Source organism: Lepisma saccharinum, chromosome 29 (assembly GCF_977018435.1).
Source record: "Lepisma saccharinum chromosome 29, izLepSacc3.1, whole genome shotgun sequence".
Lineage (NCBI taxonomy): Eukaryota > Metazoa > Arthropoda > Insecta > Zygentoma > Lepismatidae > Lepisma > Lepisma saccharinum.
This window is the reverse complement of record NC_139257.1, coordinates 31,348,520-31,372,591: the sequence shown is the minus strand read 5'-3', so window position 1 is coordinate 31,372,591 and position 24,072 is coordinate 31,348,520. Positions and strand designations below refer to the sequence as shown.

At 38.8% G+C, this 24,072-nt stretch overlaps 2 protein-coding genes across 2 annotated transcripts in view; one reads left to right on the top strand and one right to left on the bottom strand.

Annotated features, from left to right (window-relative positions):
- LOC145981588 (adenylate cyclase type 6) overlaps positions 1 to 24,072 on the bottom strand; it is a 464,667-nt gene that overhangs the window by 196,030 nt on the left and 244,565 nt on the right. The gene's annotated exons all lie outside the window — the stretch shown is intronic.
- Positions 6,497 to 8,074, top strand: LOC145981456 (zinc finger MYM-type protein 1-like). Its single transcript, XM_083114687.1, has one exon. The coding sequence runs from the start codon at positions 6,497 to 6,499 to the stop codon at positions 8,072 to 8,074; it is 1,578 nt and encodes a 525-aa protein (XP_082970813.1).

Here is a 24,072-nt window from a genome sequence, read left to right as displayed (position 1 = left end):
TTCCTCTGTTTTCTTATATCTCTCTTTCTTCATTTGTTTTCTTATTTTTCATTCTTCCCTTGTTTGTTTTCTTATCTTTCTTGCTTCCTTTGTTTGTTTTTCTTATCGTTCATTCTTCCTTTGTTTCTTTTCTTATCTCCTTTCTCTCATATGTTTGTTTTCTTATCTCTTTCTTCCCCTGTTTTCTTATTTTTAATTCTTCCTTTGTTTTTGTTTTCATATCTTCCTTTGTGTGTTTTCTTATCTCTTTCTTTCTTTCATATTTTTGTTTTCTTATCTTTTTCTATCTTCCCCTGTTTTCTACTTTCCGTGTTCTTCCTTTGTTTTATTATTTTTCATTCTTCCTTTTTGTTTTCTTATCTTTCTTCTCCCTTTGTTTTATCTATTCGTCCTTCCTTTGTTTCCTTATCTCTTTCTTTCTCTCTCTGTTTCCATATCTCCTTCTTTAATCTTATATCCTTATCTATTTCTTCCTTCCTTTGTTTCCTTATCTCTTTCTTTTCTCCTCTGTTTTCATTTCTCATTTTTTCCTTCCATTTCCTTATATATTTCTTGCTTCCTCTGCTTCTTAATCGTTCAATTTTCCTGTTTTGTCCCCTCTCTAAATTTCGTCTGCTTTCTATCCTTTTTCCTGTGTTTTTTCTGTCGCTGTTTATTTTGTGCCTCATTATTTGTATACCTTTCTTTCTTTCATTTGCTATCCTGTGTGTGTGTGTTTCATCTACTATAAATTATACTAAAAAAATCTCAGTAAGCTGTTTGGGTAGGAGTCGCGTGCCATTTGAAGACCGACCAATTGTAACGTGTAAAACGTTGCTATTAAAATTTGTTAGTATCGACGACCTTTATCCCATGTGTGTGTTCACAGATTGGTCGATCCCAAAATACAAGGATCCCAAAGCATGGTGCCTTTTCAGACTCCCCGATTTTAAATCTCGCAAACCACGGTGTGTGTTGGTGTGTATTCTCAACACATAAAATATGACCCTTGTACACAATCCATCAAAATGACGAGAGCAATAGAGTAATTTGCTGTGCACTAATAGAGAGTTTCTTCAAAAATTGGAAACAAATGGGAAAATTTTGTTGCGGTACACATGGATTCGCTGAACGCAACAAGCATGTCAAAGGTTATATTATCAAGGGTTGTCATGGAGATAGATGTCATTATCCAAATGAGTGAAATATAATGCAATCAGATGATGTAAAAGGAAATACATATTCACAATTTTAAATATATATATACTGACGCTAGAAGGCTACAATACATCAGACAAGCTATACACGGCACAGGTAGCAACAGAGTTAATTGAATTCATACACACATTATGTTGATTCCATTTTTATCTGAATGGAAACCATAATTATGAGAACTGAAGCACGTTTATTTTTACAGAAAGAGAAAACCGTATAATAGATGGAAATTTCCAAGTGCTTCCATGCTTTACCAGAACACAAGGGGCCTGATTGATTCATTTGGTTTATTTTACTTCTGTTTTCTGCCACTTTTCAGTGTCACAAACTCATATGGACAGGACACAACACGAGTCTCACAGAGTCCAGACGCCTGAGCCTCGTTAGCTTCCGAAAACCAGTCCAAAGGCGTACTACGTGGTTGATAATTGTGTTTCTGCCATTTCTCATTTCAACGGCTCAAATATGGTGTATAAAGAAGACAGTTACCAGCTTTCTACGAGGGTCACTATTTATATTTTGAGCCTAAAAATGAAAGAACAGGAATTTGGCATTGAAAACTGCTTTATTGTTTTTCGAAGTATTCTCCTTTATGGTCAATACACTTTTGCATTCGTTCGAACCATTTGTCAAAGCAGTTTTTTCAATCTTCTTGAGACACCTCCATAATATGGTTTTTGAACGCATCAACGGCGTTTTCCGCCGACGAAAATCGTTGTCCACGCAATTTATTCTTGACATTCGGGAACAAGAAGAAGTCATTGGGTGCCAAATCAGGACTGTACGGCGGATGACCCATCAATTCGATTTTTTGACAGTTCATAAAGTCGGTTGTTAGACGAGATGTGTGACAGCTGGCATTGTCTTGATGAAGAATGATCCGACGGCGTTTGTTTGTTTTCCGTATTTGACCAAAGACCTCTGGCAAACAAATTGTTGTGTACCATTCAGAGTTGACCGTTCTACGTTCCTCTAAAGGCACAGTTGCCACATGACCAGTTTTCCAGAAAAAAACAGGCGACCATTTGTTTCGATTTGCTTCGAGCGCGAACAACTTTTGTTGGATTGGGTTCATCTTGAAACACCCATACAGTCGACTGCTGTTTACGTTCCTGCTCATATGCATATATCCATGATTCGTCACCTGTTACAATCTTATATACGTCTTTTGAAGCACCACGATTGTATTTATTGAGCATTTGTTTGCACCAATTGACGCGAGCGTCTTTTTGAGTTTTTGTCAAATTGTGTGGGATCCAACGAGAACATACCTTTCTCACAGCTAAATGATCATGTAATATTTTATGTATGCTGGTGGAACTAATGCCTATGGTTGCCTCAATCTCACAGTATGTCACATGACGATCTTGCAGTATTAGGTTTTGCACAGCATCAATGTTTTCTTGAACAACAACTGATTTTGGACGACCTTCGCGAATCTCGTCGGTGAGCGAATGGCGGCCACGATTAAATTCGTTATAGAAGGGTTTCACAGTGGCAAAGGATGGGGCTTCATCGCCAAATGTGGAAGTAAGTTGATCGATGCACTCTTGTCTTGATAATCCTGCCACGTCGAAAATCGTAAAAAATCATCGCACGAAAATGTTCACGAGTTAATTCCATTTTATTGTTGTCGCGCAATCTCCAAGGCAACATAAACAACACAAATGAAGCTATTGACAAAACATTTGAAGTACGTTATGGTCAATAATGCCAGACGATTCCGTGCAAACGTAAAATGGCGCCTAACTTCAATCAGTGTTGCCAAGGGTCAAAATATAAATAGTGACCCTCGTACTACTGGCTGCATTTACTGAAGGGGCGTTCTGGTCCGTCAGTCCGTCAGTCGTTTACTGTTTCCAACAAACCATCTCCTTACTTAGTTGCCCTTTTAAACTAAGCAGCTATGAGTTATTTGTTTCAACCACCACCATCACTCGGCTACTCAATTCAACGAAGCAAGTGCCACTCAGGTAAATAAGTTATTTCTCTCAAGTAAGCAAGAGCTACTCAGTTAATTTTTCAACTACCAGGTGTGCCGGTTAATAATTCTTAACTGATCCGAAAGAAAACAAGTGTATCTGGGGAGAAAGGTAACAAATGCTTTATTCAAAGTATGCGCCATCGCTAGCTATACATTTTGCCCATCTGTCCGTCAAATTGTGGATGCCCTACCAGAAAAATCGTTCACATTTTAAGGTGATCCAGCCAGCAAGCCATTGTTCGACATCTTCGTTATTGTTGAAGTGTTACTGGGAAAGTGAGTGAGACATCGATGAAAACAAGTGGTAGTTCGAAGGGGCTAAGTCTGGTGCGTATGGCGGGTGGAGCAGGAATTCCCAGCCAAGTGCAGAAATGGTGTCTCTGCGCCTTTCGCTGTGTGTTATGAGGCGTTGTCGTGCTGCAAAATCACTTTTCCGTCTCTTGTCGCCCAATCTGGATCTTTCCCATGGCATGAAGACGATTAGATATGGTTTGGCGACCAACATTTAACTTCTCTGCCAGTTGTTGCGTATCATCTTCGATACAGCGTCTTGGAATTTTTTCGGCTGGCCCGGGCGATCTTTGTCTTTCAAGTCGAAATCACCACTTTTGAATCGTCGAAACCAACGCACACGCGCGTCTTGCGTTAGGACATTGTCACCGTACGTTTCCACAAGGATACGATGGCTTTCACTCGCGGTTTTCTTTTGATTGAACAAGAAAAGCAGGATGTGCCGCACATGCTCCCTATTTGGTTTGCAGGTCAACATGTTTCCCATACAAACCCAATATCACGATCACTCGCCTCGGTCGTACATCCACGGCGTTTTGATAGGTACTGTCCTGGCAACACCCTGACATAACAGTTGACACTGTGCACCAACCCTTGCTTCCAGCGCCATCCAGCGACGAAATTGAGAATTATTAACCGGCACACCTGTAAGCAACTGTAAACGAGCCTTTCAACTAAGCAGTTATTTCTGAGTTACTTTGCTGCAACTCAGTTATTTTTCAGCTTAACAAATGTGAGTTATTTCTTTCAGCTAAGCAACACTACCACTCAGTTATTTTTCAACTACCATTGCCATTCGATTACGCATTTCAACTAAGCAATTGTCACACAGTTATTGTTCTCAACCAAGCAACTGTAAATGAGATGTTGCTTTCAACTGTTACTCAGTTAATTTTGTCTACTAAGTAACTGAAAGTTATTTCTTTTAAGTAAGAAACAACTACTCAATTATGTTTTGAACTAAACACCAGAGGCGAAGATATAGTACAAGCAATGCAAGCACTGCTTGCATAATTCGAATATCGTTTAATGTACTTAATGTTCTAACCGTATTTAGTTTCCATCGCACTCGATTTCGCGAAAAAATGCGGCCGCAAACTCCCCCAGCAGCTCTGTAGCAAGCACCAGCCTCAATGCTTGCAGCCGTTCTGCGGGAAAATAAGGCCTCCGAAGGAGTCACATGGCGAAGCGTGAAATTCTGGTGGAACCCGTCCACAAAACTTCTACAAAAAGCTGTGCTTTCCGAGCTTGCGTGATTCCCGAAAATAGCCGAGTTCAACCGAAAGCAGAAGGATTCATCTATGGGTACGTTGCCAGCAAAAACTAGTAACGAATATTTGTCTTCATGAACACGTAAACAAGATCGCAAATATAATAATAATTGTTAGTCATAAAATAACTAAAAGAAGTTATTATCACTGTTCTAAATTCCATATATATCATATTATATTACAAATTATTTTAGATTTCGCGAAATGTAAAACGCGTAAAAAATGTTGACATTGGGAGTTGGGGCAGTGGAATTTCTGCACCCCCGTGAAGAGTTTTCTCAGGGAGGGAGGGAAGATTGGACGGACCTTGGTCCTGCACCCTGCTTCCTGGTCGGTCCAGCTAAAATTACGCCAGAAGTGTTGACCGCTACCAGCGTTTGCAACTGCCAAATTATTTACGCAGTAATTCAAGTGAGCTCTTTCACAAATTTTACAATCAATAAATTGACTGCTTTTGAATAAAACTTGGGGTGAAAATAAAGCTATCTGAGAAAGAACTATCTACTGATATTTGTACATGGCATAGAAGTAAATCGTATACATTCTGCATATTATGAGCACAAGAATATGTTTTAATGATTGATTGATTGATTTGTTGTTTTAAGTCCACTTTATGCACAGTAAGGCTAATCGGGACTGGACCTACAGTTTAAAATGGGATCTGAAACACTTGTGCCTCCACCGGGTATCGAACCCGAAACCCCTTGATTACAAGGCGACGACACTACCACTGCGCCATCGGGGAGGCCCGAATATGTGTTAAGTTCTATTATTATGACGCAAGTGGTGTTCCCAGGGTCTTTTTACGGTCCCCATTTTGTCATCTTTTACTTCCTTTGACGTTTTTTCTTAGATATACTGGGCCAAAAGGGGGTTATGTCTACCATCCACCCCCCCCCCCTTCGCACCGGGCACGCCATTGAATGACACTTTATTACTTAAATATTAATGTACATACTCGTTCTGCTGAAATGATTCTGATGTCTCCGCGTAATTTTTATCTCCAAACTGATATATCTTTCCTTTGTGACGGATAAAATTAAGGAAATAGATTGGTATCACTTTCTGTTGTTTCAGAGATTTTCAAAGTGATCTTGTGTGGATGCTTGCATTTGCAGTTGTGGAAAGCGCGTGGGATAGTGTGAGTGTTTGTTGCTTCGTGTTTTGTGCTGTGAATTTATCGGAATGAACGCGTATTTAGGAACGGTTGATGTGAAGTGCGGGTGTATTATTGAGCAATTGAAAATTGCTTCGTTTAGCTCAAGAGAGATAAGTGTTAAAATGAAAATCGTGGAAGGGGGTCGACCAACACCGCATTTACCGCTTTGTGCGACATTTCCAAAGCAATTTGTACCACAAGTTTATTTGGCTAGCAGGTTGTGAAGCACGCAGTAGTTTGTACTGTTGGCCATGCGTATTGTTCGCCGTGCACAAGACGAACTCCGTGTGGTCAAGTGAGGGATACTGTGATCTGAATAACGTGCACAATGCACTACAGAGACATGAAAAAGCAGAATCTCACATAAGGGCATTTTTAACTCTGAAGGAATTCGGAAAATCTCGTGTGGATTTTGCTCTGGATCACCACAGACTAGTAACAATCGAGCGCCATAACAAAGTTGTTCGTCAAAATCGCGATATTTTAAAGCGTCTTGCAAGTGTAACAACCTTTCTTGGTAGTCAAGAATTATCATTCCGGGGACACGATGAAAGTGAGGCATCATTGAACCGTGGAAATTATTTAGAACTTGTAAATATGTTGGCAGAATTTGATACTTTGCTGGCAAGTCATTTGGAGAATTCTACAACATTTACTGGCTTGTCAAGTGAGATTCAGAATGACCTTATTAAAAGCACGAGTGGTGTCATAACGGACGCAATTAAGGCCGAGGTAAGTGAAACCAAGTTCGTAGCTATTATGATCTATGAATCCTCGGACGTATCACGGAAATCGCAACTTTCGACGATGTTTCGTTACGTGACGAAGTCAGGAAAAATTGTTGAGCGTTTCTGGGGGTTTGAGGATGTCAGCAGGAACCGAACTGCAGCTGTAATTGCTGCCCACGTTGTTGAAACAATTCGAAAACTAGGCTGGGAATCAAAATTGGTGTGTCAAACATACGACGGGGCAGCCGTAATGGCAGGGGATCTCTCGGGGACACAAGCACGAGTCAGACAGATTTTCCCTAGTGCAATATTTGTTCACTGTTTTGCACATTGCTTAAATTTAGTACTTTCTCAAACAGTGAGCAACATTAGTGAATGCAAAGTGTTTTTCTCGACGCTAAGTGGCCTTGCTTCTTTCTTTTCGCATTCGACAAAAAGAAATGCTGCTCTCGACGATATAGTTAAAGCAAGGTTACCTGAAGTGGTTCAGACCAGGTGGAACTACAGTGAACGGCTTGTACAAAAAACGTCCGAAAATAGAGTGAAGATAATTGAAATGTTTGAGGACATTATTGGCAATGCACAAGACTGGGACAGTGAAACAATTTCTTCTGCGGGTGGTTTCTTGGCATTCCTGGATAGTTTCGAAACCAACTTTTTTCTTCTCTTGTTTGGGGAAATATTTTCCTTGACGGGATATTTATTTAATGTGCTGCAAACAAAAACTATGGATATTGGATTTTGCCTCAAAGAAATTGAAAGTGCCAAAAGTGACATTACCAAGAAACGAGAACAATTTGACATAATTTATACAAGGACAATAGATATTGCAGGAGTACCACAGCCGAGAAGGAAGAGGAACAATGTAGGTGACACAAAATCTCAGTACCAACGTATATATTGTGAAGTTATAGACAACATCATAAGCCAAATGTCTTCACGTTTTGAAAACCTTGAGGCCTTACGATTTGTTGAATTGCTCGATAGCGGGAAATTTCGCATGTATGATGCTACATTTCCAGAAACTGCCTTCTCATCGCTTATGCAACTGTACATCCAGCATTTTGACAAAAGCTTGTTGCACACCGAGCTCAGTATTGCCTATTCTCGGGATTGTTTCCGCAATAAGAGTGTAAAGGACATCTTGAAGTACATGGTAAACAACGAATTACAACAAGTGATGCCCGAACTCCACAAACTGTGTCTGCTAGTACTGACTATACCAGTCACAACAGCGTCAGTTGAAAGATCGTTTTCAACGCTGAAACGTATCAAGACATTCGCCAGGAACAGCATGGGTCAGGAAAGGTTGTCAGCCCTTGCTCATTTGTCCATTGAGAAGGAACTATTAAAGGAACTCAAAATGGATGAAACTAAATTTTACGATTGTGTGCTTAAACATTTTCTAGAGAAGAAAAGAAGAATGGAGTATGAATATCGTCACTAAGGGTGGCATCCAATGGACCAAGAGTTTGAAATTTATTGTGGTGAGTACATCGTCTATGCATGTGTTTCTTTGCTTTGAAATGAATTTTTTATTGTTTGTGTTTAACATTTTATTTAGTGTTTAAGTTACTCCAATGCGGTTTTTAGGGTGCCCAAAAATACTAAATTACATCATGCAGCGTAAAATAAACAAATGATTCCCATTTTTTTTATCAAAATCGGTTTGGTCACCGTTTGACCATATTAAATAATAATGAACAAATAAGGTAAGTAAGTAAGAAATTCCGTCTCCCTTTAGTCGTATGCGGAAAGTTCGCATATGCAAAACGTTTAATATCATATGAATAACGTTACCAGGATTTTTTTTAAAAAAAGTAAATGTGACGTTTGCGGATCATATGGTTTATTTTTAGTACAGTCACTTTATTACGATATTTTGACAAATCCAGCGACTGGGTAAATGAGGCTATAAACCTTGAATCTTTCCCCTCGGCATGTCGTTGTACTACATGTTTTGTTGTACTGAAACATTGCTTGCCTCCTTCGTAAGACTACGCTTCGCTACTGCTAAACACCTGCTACTTGGCTACTCATTCAACTACTCTGCACTTGAAAATATAATTGTGTGATGATAACTAAGCAACTGTAAATGAGTCTTTCAACTAAGTTGCTTTCAGAACAAAACAAATGTCACAAAGTTATTTTTTCAGGTAAGCATCTGTGAGTTATTTCTTTCAACTAAGCAACTACCACTCACAAGGGAGGTTATCTAAGTGTCCCCCTCCGATTTCCATGAAATTTGGCAAGTGTATAGAGGGGCCCAAAAGCAGAAATACATTTTGTGTTTCAGCTAGAAACCGGTTTTAGGGGCAAAACCCTCCCTCAAATGTCAAGATGAGGAGAAATTGAAATGGGGGTAAAATGTTAAGGGTAAAATCGTTTACTGTTCACTGTAGCTTACTGCATCCTCATAACCAACGTTGTAATAATTTTCGTATTCAAGATCATATAAAAAAAATGTTCCTACCTTTTACGTTCCAAAATCACTGTCAATGCAAGAAATCTTCAAATCTAAATGCCTATTCCTTATTCCTTATTTAAAATTCTGGATGGTAAAATTTTCCCAGGTGGGAATTTGTCGTAGCCATGGTACCGGGTTCGTGAGTGAACCACAGAGCTACCAGGAGCAGATTGATAGGGAATCGTCCACGGACGTCCCTGGGCCGGCCGCATTTTTGGCAAAATGGGCCTCCCTAAAATCCGACATCGAACCTTCCGCCACGCGGAATGCCGGACGCTCCTGATACCAAAGCGCCAGCCCGACGCGGGTAACCGCGACGGAGCTAGGGCGTAGGTTCCTCCGCATTCTACATTTCGCTGATTATCGACCCAGCTTGAAGTCGATAAATTTAATCGAATTCATCCTCATGTTAGACTAAACATCTATCATGGCATATACAAATTCTTCTCCCCCCCATTAATGCAAAAAGCTTTAAGCCCTATGTATTTTCAAAATAAAATATGGCAAGGACATACTAACGAAACTAAATAAATGAGCAAAATTTTGGGGTGGGTAATGAACTAGCACTCCACTACGTGTCAAAATTTAGGGTGGGGAATAATTCTAAACTGGTTAACAAACTCTTTTCTCATCGCATTTCCGAAAAAAATGCATGAGAAGCCCTAGCAAATCCACCACGTGTCAAGCTTAGGGGTGGGGTTACTTTAAACTGGCTAACAATTTCTTTTCATTTCTGAAAAAATGAAAAGACCCGCTAATCTCCACCACGTGTCATTCTATAGAATGAAGGGATCTGAACCAGTTAATTGATGGGGTGATGTAAACTACTCATCATTCATCCTCTTGATGAGACCACTCGTCATTGACATGACGAGTTATTGCTTGGCATGCGAAAGGTACAAATTACACAAAGGAATTAAACTACTGAAAAGACAATGGACACTCGTTGTGTTTTGTGAACCGTTGAACCTGTATCATGGCTGGGTGTAGGATAATTACCTGTCTAACTGAAGTCTCTTAGCTGAATGAAAATAGCGAAGTCCTCTGTAAGCTTGTCTCCTATTTGTTCACCAGAGCGTTGTAGTACTCCTCACCTACTGACTTGCTGACCACCTTCACTCTCTCCACTCAATCCCCAAAGTCAGTCACCTCCCAGCTTGCCTCACCTCTATATCCCCTGGCCATCGAGCTCTTCCTCGATGCCGAATCGCCGAATCGTGTGATTATCATAATTGCTACCATGCAAACCGCTGAGTCTAAAACCAGAAGTGTTACCTGTTCCTGAATGCTCAGGAGGTTTGCATGGCACAACACAATGCATTTTAAACATGCCTAAGAGGCTTGAGACAGCTGAGAGAAAAACAAGTGAATGCCCTGGTCAACATGAAGCGTTCAGAGAGACTTAATAAAATAAACATACAATCCTATGGATTGATACGTTCGCGCCGCCTAGGAAAAATTTTCTCCTTTGAAAATTTAAAAGTCAAATCGCAAAGCTTGACATGACTCAGGTTCGCCAATTCCATATATTTTCTTAAAAAACCAAATATACAAAAGAAATCCACCATAACTTGTCTGTTGTTTGCCATATCCCGAAAGAAAGAAAATTTTTATTCCCTAAACTTCATAATGAATAATACCCTTAATACTAACAAATTCGTATGTTTATACGATGTAAAAACAATAATATATAATATTATAAGACTAGAAATCACAAAGGTTCGTGTCGTTAAGCGATAAAACTCTTAATGTACGACATTTGTACGTACGTAATGTTTTTATGTAGAATCGCTCATCCACCTGCTCCTAGTCAAGAGTCTGTGATGCCTTGCCAAGCGGTGTCTACTCTGTGTCACCCGCGAGGCAAACGGCTGGAGCGTCTTTGCAAAAACAAAACATAGCTCCCACTGTTTCTTAAGAGTGGAGTCCAAAATACACTACAAACCTTGACAAGGGTACACACGTAAGTCTATAAAATGTGAATAGTCACATTCGTCCAAAATAAGCATGTAAATTATTGACACAATATATATATATCTCAATGTTTCGTCTTGTGTTAGAGCCTGATCATATCAAAGTGTAGTATGTTTTACGAACTACGTAGCCAGTGCACTCCTAAAATCGTTGAATATATGAACTTGCACGGCTATGTTGCACATTCCAATATATCATAATACAATATTCAATGCGTATAATTGGTGACACTGATAACTGTCGCTGGTAAAACATAACTATAGCGTTCAATTTTCTTTTCTACGTTAATCCATACACTGTATACATATATATGGCTTGGTGAATACCTTTGTATGTCTGCACACACATAAAAAAAAATAATCTTGCAGTATTTTATCAACTGTCTACTCTGATTGAAAATATCAGAAAATGTCCAATGTGCAATTTAACTATGTACCATATTGGTGAAACACAATTAACTGTTTGGAAAAAAAAAAACATTTGCATAAAACTAAAGCATACTGTCTGCAATGTTTGAAAGTACTGTAGCTATGCTTGTTATAGCTTGCATGTGCAATTGGATATCCATTGTAAAAGCTTCTTCTTAAAACAAAAATATGCACTAATTGATGCACTGGTCAATTGACACCACTGGCGCTTGTCGCTTCCTTGTAGTATAATATAAACTTGAATGCATATAAAACTGGTTCTCATGCATGGCACAAAACTGAAAATGTATATAAGGGCTATGGAAAAGTATTGTTTCCCATAATGCATGTTAAATGACCAAATAGATACACATGATAGGAGCTCACATGTGTATGTGTAGAAACACTGTAGCACAATTCTGCAATTATTGTTTGTGACCAGAACTGCTGTTTGTAGAAAGTACGTTTTCTATGCTTCTTCTTCTTTCTGGATTGCTTGTCGTCTTGACTGCATGGGGCAATGTAAAAAAAAAAATGTGGTAAATTACCCGTAGAACTTGGGAGATGGGGAAAAGTTGTTGTTTAAATTACAAACAGTGTGGAGGGAAATTTTATCTAGCTCCATCACTAGGTGTTGTTGATAATGTATAGTCCGCTATACTGGGAAATGTATGGTTGACTACATCCTTCCTGTAAAAGGTAGTCTCCGTGTAGTAATAATTAGAAATGTCTGCATGTCTCCCTCAAATTGGTGGTGACGATTCTCTCCGTGAAGTAGTACTTAAAAATGTCTGCATGTCTCCCTCGTAGAATAGTAATAAGTCTTTCTGCCTGGTAATAGTAGACTGCCTGCGGATGTCCGTCATGAAAAATGCCCATGGATGGTGTAGGCATTGCTTGTCCAAGGTGCTCCGTATAGACAGGTTAGGTTAAAAGGAAAAATTATGACAAAGAAAGGAAATAATGAAGGATAGGAAATGTATAATTCATGTTCATACAAGTACCCAATACCAACTAATTTCCACTGTCTTTTCTTTAAAATCAAATTAAATTGTCTCATCAAAATAAAATAAATTAAATAAATAAATAAAATAATTGCCATAACTCTTTGAAAATAAATAAGGAGAATTTAAATAAAATATCCAACCGTAATTAAAATATTAATGTCCATGATTAATGTGTTGCCTTAACCTATTAATTATTACTGCGCTGCTCTAAATGAATCTGTTTAGAAAGCTGATAATTAAAAAATAAAGATTGGCCTTCGTTAAGCTGAACTGATCTGTGCGTGTTCAAATTATTATTCAAATTCTGAATGACAATAAATTGACCTGAACCTGATATTAAAATACCATTGCGTGTTCTGATAAACTGAAATAATTTATTGTCAGTAATAGACTTCACTTCAAAATTACAAAATGTAGAATTAATAAACAAAGATAAGTGTTGAAAGCATGTTCTAAATGCTACTTCTGAGTTTCGTTGAAACTCCAGGTGGTAACAAAATATAGCATCAGGGAATTAAAAAGTGAAATTCAAATTTGAAACACAATAATAAAAACTTTCTCAATTTCAAATTTCCTTTAAACAAAAGAAATGTATCCACTCAAAACTTCTTGAGTCCGCCGTATACCTCAAATCACTTGGTCGTGTAAGCAGACCCGCCGCGGAAAGGTATACTTGACCCATATAAGAATGGTGTGTCAATCCCTTAGGTATGTTTAAACAAAATAGATAGAGAATAGTTATGCTATATATTAAAATATAAATACAAATTAATAGTTATTACCTACTGTACTAACATTAACACGAAGTTAATCAGTAAGAAGTAATTAATTTATTGCTGCATTGTCGAATAAGGTGCAAATTGGGTAAGTAAGCTAAATTTCCTAATAATAAATATTAATAATAATAATAATAATTTCTCAAATTCAACATTTGTGGTAAACCACTCTGTTTAAATTTGGAAAGGCTAACGATGCCGTGGCGACTTTTGCTGCTCATGCCTGTGCCACTCACCGAGGCTTAGCCTGGCATGTTGCTAATAATCTTGATTACTCTAAGTGCATAAAGTGCTAAAATTGCCCTTTTGTAGAAATTTCCCTGATTTTATCAAAATTTCGTTTATCTTTATCCTGATTTTAATGAAAAAATGCGTCAATTTCCCAAAAATTTTACTTACTATAAATATATCTATAAAAAACGGGAAAAATTTTGCGAGAAAACGCAAAAAAAAAATCGTTTTGTTGTTCCTTTGTAAAATTATTGGTCGTGATTAGTCTGAAGTGCATAAATGCGACGTTTTATGGCAAAATTTACCTATGTAAGACAAAATATCCCTAACATTGTTGACATGAACTTCTATCGTGAAAATCAAATTCTGATGGCTATATGCGGAACTAAACTGATCCCATAAAATTTTAATGGACGACCGCCACTGGTTGGACAAAATATGCAAAGCCTATGGTAAGTGTTTTCTGAGCTTCCAGCGTGTTCAAAGTACTCGGGAGAGCGCTTGAGTGCAGAAAAGGAATTCGCTGATACCAGACATTCTAAATAGTGCAAGGTTGCATTTGTGGTCGCTGGACGCAACTGAAAATTTCTCTATGGCGACAACGAGAGCTCTGGCAAGTTCGCTGCCGTGATCGGCGACTTCGGGGAAGTTCGGGTTCCGTTCGGGAGGTGGAGGGGAAAAGGTCGCTGCTTCGAGCAGCGGGCAAAGGAACGGAGAGAGAAAATGCAAGGCGATGGTTCGCTGATACATTGAATGACGCGTAACTGTTTACAAAACTAACTTACTACGAACAAGGTTTAGTAAGCGCTGCGGGAGTTCGAAATAAAGTCAAGGACTTTGAAATGACGTAATAAATTGGATGAAAAGAAAAAAACTTCGTTGCGCTTGCGACAGCGTGTTCCTTGAACACTTCCGTGCTGGTAAAATAACAACAGTTGGGAAGCTGTTAGCAAACTAAATGACTAATAAACCTTGCATAAGGTACAATCAAACGTAAAAAATGAATTATACTTAAAATTTGAAACGTAATTAATATAAAATTCTAGGCGAACGTGAAGTCGTAAAAAATATGGTCTGTGAACGATACGACAGGTTCGGGAACCTGAAAATTTGGCTTACTTTCTGCTTTTAAAGTAACACTCGAAACTTTCTCGACTTTTACTGGTGACTGATTCGCAAATGACTCTTTAACTTTTACAACTGGCTGAACACAGTGTGAAATAGGCAATTCACTTTCCATTTTGCGACTGTTTTGAACAAAATTAAGATCCTTGCTTACGGCAAATTTCTGAACTCTATCTTTAACGGATAAAATATTCTTCGGTAAATCTATACTGTCGTCTTTAGTGACTAAACTATTTCTGGATGCATCCTGAACTTCTTCTTGTACCCTAGGTTGAATAATAATGGACTGAGGCAGTGGAGGGGGAATTGGCGGGTGACTCGTTTTTAATGGTACCACTTCAACAATCGGTGCAATATCGTCGGAAATCTGCTCAATGGGCGGTGAATCATTAAGTTTGCTTAACGGTAATTCGTTGGTACACTCATGGTCATAAGTAATAGATTTCTTGCGGTGACATTGAAAATAACAGATTATGAAAATTATAAAAATACTAATAATAAATGTTGTTAATAATAAAATTGTAATTATATTATAAGGATAGTCAAAGGACTTGTTCAACAGATAAATAAAATTAGAAGCTTTTACGTGTGGAAGTAATCCGTTTAAAATAACTAAAATCGCAATGATTTTCATGTTGCTTAGGCAATCAAAACAAACAGTTCTTCAAAGCTAACACGTACTTTAAGCCTGCCTAGTCTAATTAGTAGATATTTTAACTCAACTTTTAATTATTTCTGACTCTAGGCTCAATTTATCTGCGTAATTTATGTATTTAATATAATTTATTTATTCTCTAAATTTATTAGCACTGGTTAACTTATCTTATTTTAAATTTTACTGCAAACTTATCTTATTTTAATTTCAGGTGTTAACTTTATGTTTAAAGACTTTGAAATCAATCGAACCGTACTGAGGTACAAGGTAAGGAAAAAAATTGAGACTGATTTACTCCTGACTACCTGAAATAAAATAATAACTATTATTTATGCGATCTTTAAATGCATTAAAATACTAACATCACTAAAACTTGAAGAATCTTTAATTCCCTCTACTCATTCTAAAATATGCTTAGCATATTATTGTGGCAAAGTTAGAAACTAAAACCGTTGTGGTTTACTCATAATCATTCTGCGATGGCAGAATGGATTTCCAGGATTATCGGTAGCTATCCAATATCCGAAGGAAAATACTTGTTAGTGGAGCGCAATAAAATCTTGACGTCGACGTCTACATATTCATATAATATAAATATTCTCATAACTGGCGCTTAAAAATAAACTTTGCTAATATAATCATATACCTTCTTCTGAAGAGTAACTATAAAATTCTAGTGATGTATTCGCTGAGCTAGTATTATTACATACTGCAAAAACTTTTGTGCCTAAAGCACATTATTAAATAATAAGTCTGCTTTTAATCTTTAATATTATTAGTGCTATTTTATTATAAATTATTATTATGTTACGCGAGTGGATTTAAAATATTAGACCTGTTTCACTTTAATAAATGCCGTAACTTGGAGCAAAAATTGCAATATTTATATTTTAAGATTTTAAAACAATCTGCATTTTAAAGTTTTTAACATTCGAAGCTACAACGTGCTAAGGATAAATATTCAAGTGTCAAACGAAACCTTGTTTCGGACAGGAAAAAAAAATATAAATATATACTAACAAAAAATATCTCGTTAATATGTGAGAAACGTCCACGCCGTGTGATGCTCTCCTAATTCTCTTCTAGTTATTCAAAATAAGTTGGCTGTGCCTAACTTTGCTTAAAGCATATAAGTATATGTATATCTGTGTACGGATTCATTCTCGTCACAACTGCTTACGGACATCTCTCGTCACTGCAGCCTATTTATACATCTATTACTTCTCAACTAGAACTTTTAATTAATCGGGCGGTTTATACCCTAAATCACGGTACGCCACTCTAACTATATACGCCTGGCGTAATAGCGGACATAATTGTACAGCGTGTCGAGGAATATAATTAGCGTTTCGTTTCTTTACATATTAACATGAATTAAAATTTTCAGGCAATGTATGCGTAAGTTAAGGTAACGTAAGGCAAGTGACTATCTCGTATAAACTTGACTATCTCCTTAATCTAAGCTCCCTTCATGAGGTGCTAGGAGACTTCAGTCATTAAGAATATAAATGAGTGGTCCTCGGGGCCTTATTCGTTCCCAAAACTATATATGTATAAAAATGTAATATCCTCGTTGCAATAATCTTAGCAGTTATAGTTCAAGAATTCTAAATCATTTACAAGTTACGGCCAGTTTTAAACCAAATTTAAATTAAACTTTTAAGGAAATTCAATTAATAATAATAACAAAAACAAAATATTGACTCAAACAAGCATACTCTCTGCCATGACTCGTTAAACTGCACCATAGTGCCGATTGACTCTGACTCGGTGGCACTAATTTATTTTCCTCATTCATAAATAACTTTAAAATCCACTTGTAATCCACGTTGTTAATTAATTAAAATGTTAAGGGTAAAATCGTTTACTGTTCACTGTAGCTTACTGCATCCTCATAACCAACGTTGTAATAATTTTCGTATTCAAGATCATATAAAAAAAATGTTCCTACCTTTTACGTTCTAAAATCACTGTCAATGCAAGAAATCTTCAAATCTAAATGCCTATTCCTTATTCCTTATTTAAAATTCTGGATGGTAAAATTTTCCCAGGTGGGAATTTGTCGTAGCCATGGTACCGGGTTCGTGAGTGAACCACAGAGCTACCAGGAGCAGATTGATAGGGAATCGTCCACGGACGTCCCTGGGCCGGCCGCATTTTTGGCAAAATGGGCCTCCCTAAAATCCGACATCGAACCTTCCGCCACGCGGAATGCCGGACGCTCCTGATACCAAAGCGCCAGCCCGACGCGGGTAACCGCGACGGAGCTAGGGCGTAGGTTCCTCCGCATTCTACATTTCGCTGATTATCGACCCAGCTTGAAGTCGATAAATTTAATCGAATTCATCCTCATGTTAGACTAAACATCTATCATGGCATATACAAATTCTTCTCCCCCCCATTAATGCAAAAAGCTTTAAGCCCTATGTATTTTCAAAATAAAATATGGCAAGGACATACTAACGAAACTAAATAAATGAGCAAAATTTTGGGGTGGGTAATGAACTAGCACTCCACTACGTGTCAAAATTTAGGGTGGGGAATAATTCTAAACTGGTTAACAAACTCTTTTCTCATCGCATTTCCGAAAAAAATGCATGAGAAGCCCTAGCAAATCCACCACGTGTCAAGCTTAGGGGTGGGGTTACTTTAAACTGGCTAACAATTTCTTTTCATTTCTGAAAAAATGAAAAGACCCGCTAATCTCCACCACGTGTCATTCTATAGAATGAAGGGATCTGAACCAGTTAATTGATGGGGTGATGTAAACTACTCATCATTCATCCTCTTGATGAGACCACTCGTCATTGACATGACGAGTTATTGCTTGGCATGCGAAAGGTACAAATTACACAAAGGAATTAAACTACTGAAAAGACAATGGACACTCGTTGTGTTTTGTGAACCGTTGAACCTGTATCATGGCTGGGTGTAGGATAATTACCTGTCTAACTGAAGTCTCTTAGCTGAATGAAAATAGCGAAGTCCTCTGTAAGCTTGTCTCCTATTTGTTCACCAGAGCGTTGTAGTACTCCTCACCTACTGACTTGCTGACCACCTTCACTCTCTCCACTCAATCCCCAAAGTCAGTCACCTCCCAGCTTGCCTCACCTCTATATCCCCTGGCCATCGAGCTCTTCCTCGATGCCGAATCGCCGAATCGTGTGATTATCATAATTGCTACCATGCAAACCGCTGAGTCTAAAACCAGAAGTGTTACCTGTTCCTGAATGCTCAGGAGGTTTGCATGGCACAACACAATGCATTTTAAACATGCCTAAGAGGCTTGAGACAGCTGAGAGAAAAACAAGTGAATGCCCTGGTCAACATGAAGCGTTCCGAGAGACTTAATAAAATAAACATACAATCCTATGGATTGATACGATATGACCCCTGTATCCCCCTCCGATTTCCATGAAACTTGGCACGTGTAACAGTTGGGCTGAAAAGTTCGTAAGCCAACATAGTAAAAAATATTTTTTTGACAAAATTCGATTTTATTATTCAATATAGTTGTGCCTTCGAGGGCGATACAACGATTATAGCGGTCATACAATTTTTCGATGCCATTTTTATAGTACGATTTCTCTTTAGCCTCAAAATAGGCCTCAGTTTCGGCGATTACCTCTTCATCAGTGCTAAATTTCTTTCCAGCGAGCATTATTTTAAGGTCTAAGTCACTGGGGGCCAGATCTGGAGAATATGGTGGATGGGGAAGCAATTCGTAGTCTAATTCATATAATTTTGCAATCGTTTTAATTGATTTGTGACACGGTGCATTGTCTTGATGAAACAGCACTTTTTTCTTCTTCAAATGGGGCCGTTTTTTCGTGATTTCATCCTTTAAACGCTCCAACAACGCTATGTAATAATCGCTGTTGATGGTCTGGCCCTTTTTGAGGTAATCGATGAATATAATACCATGCGCATCCCAGAATACTGATGCCATAACCTTGCCAGCCGACTGTTGCGTCTTTCCACGCTTTGGATTCGGTTCATCACGTGCAGTCCACTCGGCTGACTGTCGATTGGACTCTGGAGTGTAGTTATGGAGCCATGTTTCATCCATTGTAATATATCGACGGAAAAATTCGTGTTTATTACGGTTGAATATCGCTAAACATTGCTCCGAATCATCAAAACGTTGTTGCTTTTGATCGATTGTGAGCACGCGCGCCACCCATTTTGCACACAGCTTTCGCATGTTCAAATATTCATGCACAATATGTCCAACACGTTCCTTTGATATTTTTAAAGTCTCAGCTATCTCGATCAACTTCACTTTACGATCATTTAAAATTATTTTGTGGACTTTTTTGATGTTTTCGTCGGTAACAGCCTCTTTGGGGCGTCCACTGCGTGCATCGTCATCGATGCTCATTTCGCCTCGTTTAAATTTAGCAAACCACTTCTCAACGGTTGATTTTCCTGGTGCAGAGTCCGAATAATGTTTATCAAGCCAAGCCTTGGCTTCAACGGTATTTTTTTCGCCAAAAAGCAATGCTTTATTAACACACGAAATTCTTTTTTATCCATTTCTTCACAATAACAAAAGCTGCTTCACTCACAATGCTATATCTCACGAACTAATTATCCGGCAGCTGTGAAATGTATACACGTATCTTTTGAAGGTTAGTACTAAGTAAAAATCACATGGATTTAATTCTAGTACGCCATCTATGAGTCAGCCTACGAACTTTTCAGCCCAACTGTTATATAGGGGAACAAAGGAAGAAATGCGTGTGTTTGTGTTTCAGCAAAAAAACAGTTTCAGGGGGCAAAACCCCCTCAAATGTCAAGAAGAGGAGAAATTGAAGTGGGGATATGACCCCTGTATCCCACTCCGATTTCCATGAAACTTGGCACGTGTATATAGGGGCCCAAAGGAAGAAATGCGTGTTTTTGTGTTTCAGCTAAAAAACGGTTTTAGGGGGCAAACCTCCCACCTCAAATGTCAAGAAGAGGAGAAATTGAAATGGGGATATGACCCCTGTATCCCCCTCCGATTTCCATGAAACTTGGCACGTGTATATAGGGGCCCAAAGGAAGAAATGCGTGTGTTTGTGTTTCAGCTAAAAAACAGTTTCAGGGGACAAAACCCCCTCAAATGTCAAGAAGAGGAGAAATTGAAGTGGGGATATGACCCCTGTATCCCCCTCCGATTTCTATGAAATTTGGCAAGTGTATAGAGGGGCTCAAAAGCAGAAATACATGTTTTTGTGTTTCAGCTAGAAACCGGTTTTCGGGGGCAATACCCTCTCTCAAATGTCAAGATGAGGAGAAATTGAAGTGGAAATCTGACACCTGTATCCCCCTACAATTTCCATCAAATTTGGCAGGTGTATAGAGGGGCCCAAAAGCAGAAATACATTTTGTGTTTCAGCTAGAAACCGGTTTTAGGGGCAAAACCCTCCCTCAAATGTCAAGATGAGGAGAAATTGAAATGGGGATATGACCCCTGTATCCCCTTCCGATTTCCATAAAACTTGGCACGTGTATATAGGGGAACAAAGGAAGAAATGCGTGTTTCTGTGTTTCAGCTAAAAAACGGTTTTAGGGGGCAAACCTCCCACCTCAAATGTCAAGATGAGGAGAAATTGAAGTGAGTTTATGACCCCTATATCCCCCTCCGATTTCCATGAAACTTGGCACGTGTATATAGGGGAACAAAGGAAGAAATGCGTGTGTTTGTGTTTCAGCTAAAAAATAGTTTTAGGGGGCAAAACCCCTTAAATGTCAAGAAGAGGAGAAATTGAAGTGGGGATATGACCCCTGTATCCCACTCCGATTTCCATGAAACTTGGCACGTGTATATAGGGGCCCAAAGGAAGAAATGCGTGTTTTTGTGTTTCAGCTAAAAAACGGTTTTAGGGGGCAAACCTCCCACCTCAAATGTCAAGATGAGGAGAAATTGAAGTGAGGATATGACCCCTATATCCCCCTCCGATTTCCATGAAACTTGGCACGTGTATATAGGGGAACAAAGGAAGAAATGCGTGTGTTTGTGTTTCAGCTAAAAAACAGTTTCAGGGGGCAAAACCCCCTCAAATGTCAAGAAGAGGAGAAATTGAAGTGGGGATATGACCCCTGTATCCCCCTCCGATTTCCATGAAACTTGGCACGTGTATATAGGGGTCCAAAGGAAGAAATGCGTGTTTTGTGTTTCAGCTAAAAAAAAACTGTTTTAGGGGGCAAAACCCCCTCAAATGTCAAGAAGAGGAGAAATTGAAGTGGGGATATGACCCCTGTATCCCCCTCCGATTTCCATGAAACTTGGCACGTGTATATAGGGGTCCAAAGGAAGAAATGCGTGTTTTGTGTTTCAGCTAAAAAAAACTGTTTTAGGAGGCAAAACCCCCTCAAATCTCAAGATGAGGAGAAATTGAAGTGGGGAACTGACCCCGAAACCACGTAATTAAATATGGCATAGGAAGTACACGCACATATAATTAGAACACACACCGCACAGAGCTGTGTTTGCCAGTGATATGCACTTCATATCTCAAGTGTCCCACTTGTGTATCTGCCAGTACTATTAGCACAGAACTTCAACCGCCATCGTCCTTCACGATAGCACTTGCGTTTGGTACCGACAATCCTACAGTTCTGTGCTGTGGGTGTTCTTCCTATGCCCTATTTACGTGGTTTTGGGATCAGATCCCACTTCAATTTCTCCTCATCTTGACCTTTAAGGGGGGTTTTGCCCCCTAAAACTGTTTCTTAGCCGAAACAAAAACCATGTATTTCTTCCTTTGGGCCTCTCTATAAACCTGCCAAGTTTCATGGAAATCGGAGGGGACACAGGGGTCAGATCCCCACTTCAATTTGTCCTCATCTTGAGAAAATTTCAGATACAGCACGTAGCCATTTTACACTAAAATCAGTAACAATGAAAAGAACAAAGAAGTATAAAAATAACAAAATAAGACATAATATTAATATAAAATAAGTCAAGATAGTACAATTAAATATTATTTAGCAACATATGTTCTGATGGTTGACCGAAAGGCGTACTCTGTGGAAAATGCATGAAAATGCATCAACACTCTTGATGGGAGGTCGTTATATTGAGTGGGAAGTCTGTGGAAGAGCGATCGTTTTTGAATTTCTAGTCCAGGCTTTCTTGTGTAAAATAGATGTGTGTTTCGTGTTGTGCGCATAGGCACTCGAAAGTGGAATTCCTGGAGAAGCGTGTTGCAACGGATTTTGCCATTGACAATTTTGTAAAGATACCTAAATCTTTCAGTAAATGGCGCTGATAGGGAGTCTGTAAGTTTAGAAAGGACAGGAGATGTGGTGTTGAAAAATTGCGTAACGAGGGAACCCTGTAACGAACTATAGCCAGGAAAAAGTTAAGAACAGAACCGATTCTGGAGAGCTGAGTGGGACATGCCATGGACCAGACGGGAGAGCAGTATTCTATTATTGGGGAGATGAATGATTTGAAGTACAAGGTGAGGGCTGAGATGGCACTAATTTCGGTGAAACGATACAGTAAACCTAAGAGACGCATAGCCTTTTTTGTCGTGCCTGTAATATGTTCTTCAAATGTGAGTCTTTGGTCGAAAACAATGCCTAGGTCTTTGTGAGAGGATACTGCTTTGATGTTATTGCCAGAGATGGAGTAAGATGACTTTAACAGGTTCTTTTTGAGAAAGACGGTGAGAGTAGTACATTTTTCAGGATTTAATGTAAGTTTCCATGTCAGGTACTATGAAAAAAACGTTGTTATGTCATTCTGGAGAAGATGAGCATCGTTGGAAGTAGAGATTTCTCTGAAAACCTTACAGTCATCTGCGAAAAGAAGTTAATTACTAGAGGCGGCTGTGAGATGGTCGGTAAGGTCATCGACGAATAATATTAACAAGAGGGGTCCTAGAACACTGCCCTGTGGTACTCTAGAAAGGACAGGAAGATAGTTAGATAGAGTTGCAAATAAGCAACTGTCAGTAAGTTATTTTTACAGATAAGCAACTCTGAGTTATTTCTTTCAACTAAGCAACTGCCACGTAGTTATTTTTTCAACTAAGCAACTGCCACTCAGTTTATTTTTTCAGGTAAGCAACTCTGAGTTATTTCTTTCAAGTAAGCACCACTCGGTTATTTTTTCAACGAAGCAACTGTGGGTTATTGTTTTTATATAAATAATTACTGTCACGCAGTTGTTTTTCCAATTAGCAACTGTAAATGAGTTCCAACTAAGCAAGAGTTACTAAATTACTCTCCCCAACTAAGCAAACTGCAACTCTGTTACTTTTTCAACTAAGTTACTGCAACCAGGCTGCAATTAATGAACACCCGAACGATGAAATATGAAACTGGGAGGAATAATTCACCAGAGGATCAATCGACATAATGAAGTCGTTCAGGTTTCCCTCACTGGAGGCGCTGGCTTCAACAAGTCAGGTTTCCCCGGTAATTGACCTGGCTAATTAGTTGATACCATTTCCTGTTGTTAGCTCCCCTAGCTCCCCCTTGCCAAACATTTCTAATTATCTCCAGAAACCTTTTTTGCAGCTCTGGGCACGGAACAGTCCGCATGTGGCAAAACACATCTGCGACGCGATGTGCAGTTTGTGCGGTCGTTGACACGCGCGCTATGACTTCTGAGGCTCCGTCCGGTGTGAGCTTACATTACACTTCATCGGTGTAGAGCAGTGGCGCCAACTTCAAATTGATTTAGGCTCAAGATTGATAAAACACTATAAAAAAATTATCTGCCTCTGTTTCGCTATGACTTGTTGTTGCATGAATGAATGAGTTGAAAGAGTTATCCTCTATTTTTAGACTGTGGCAGAGTGGT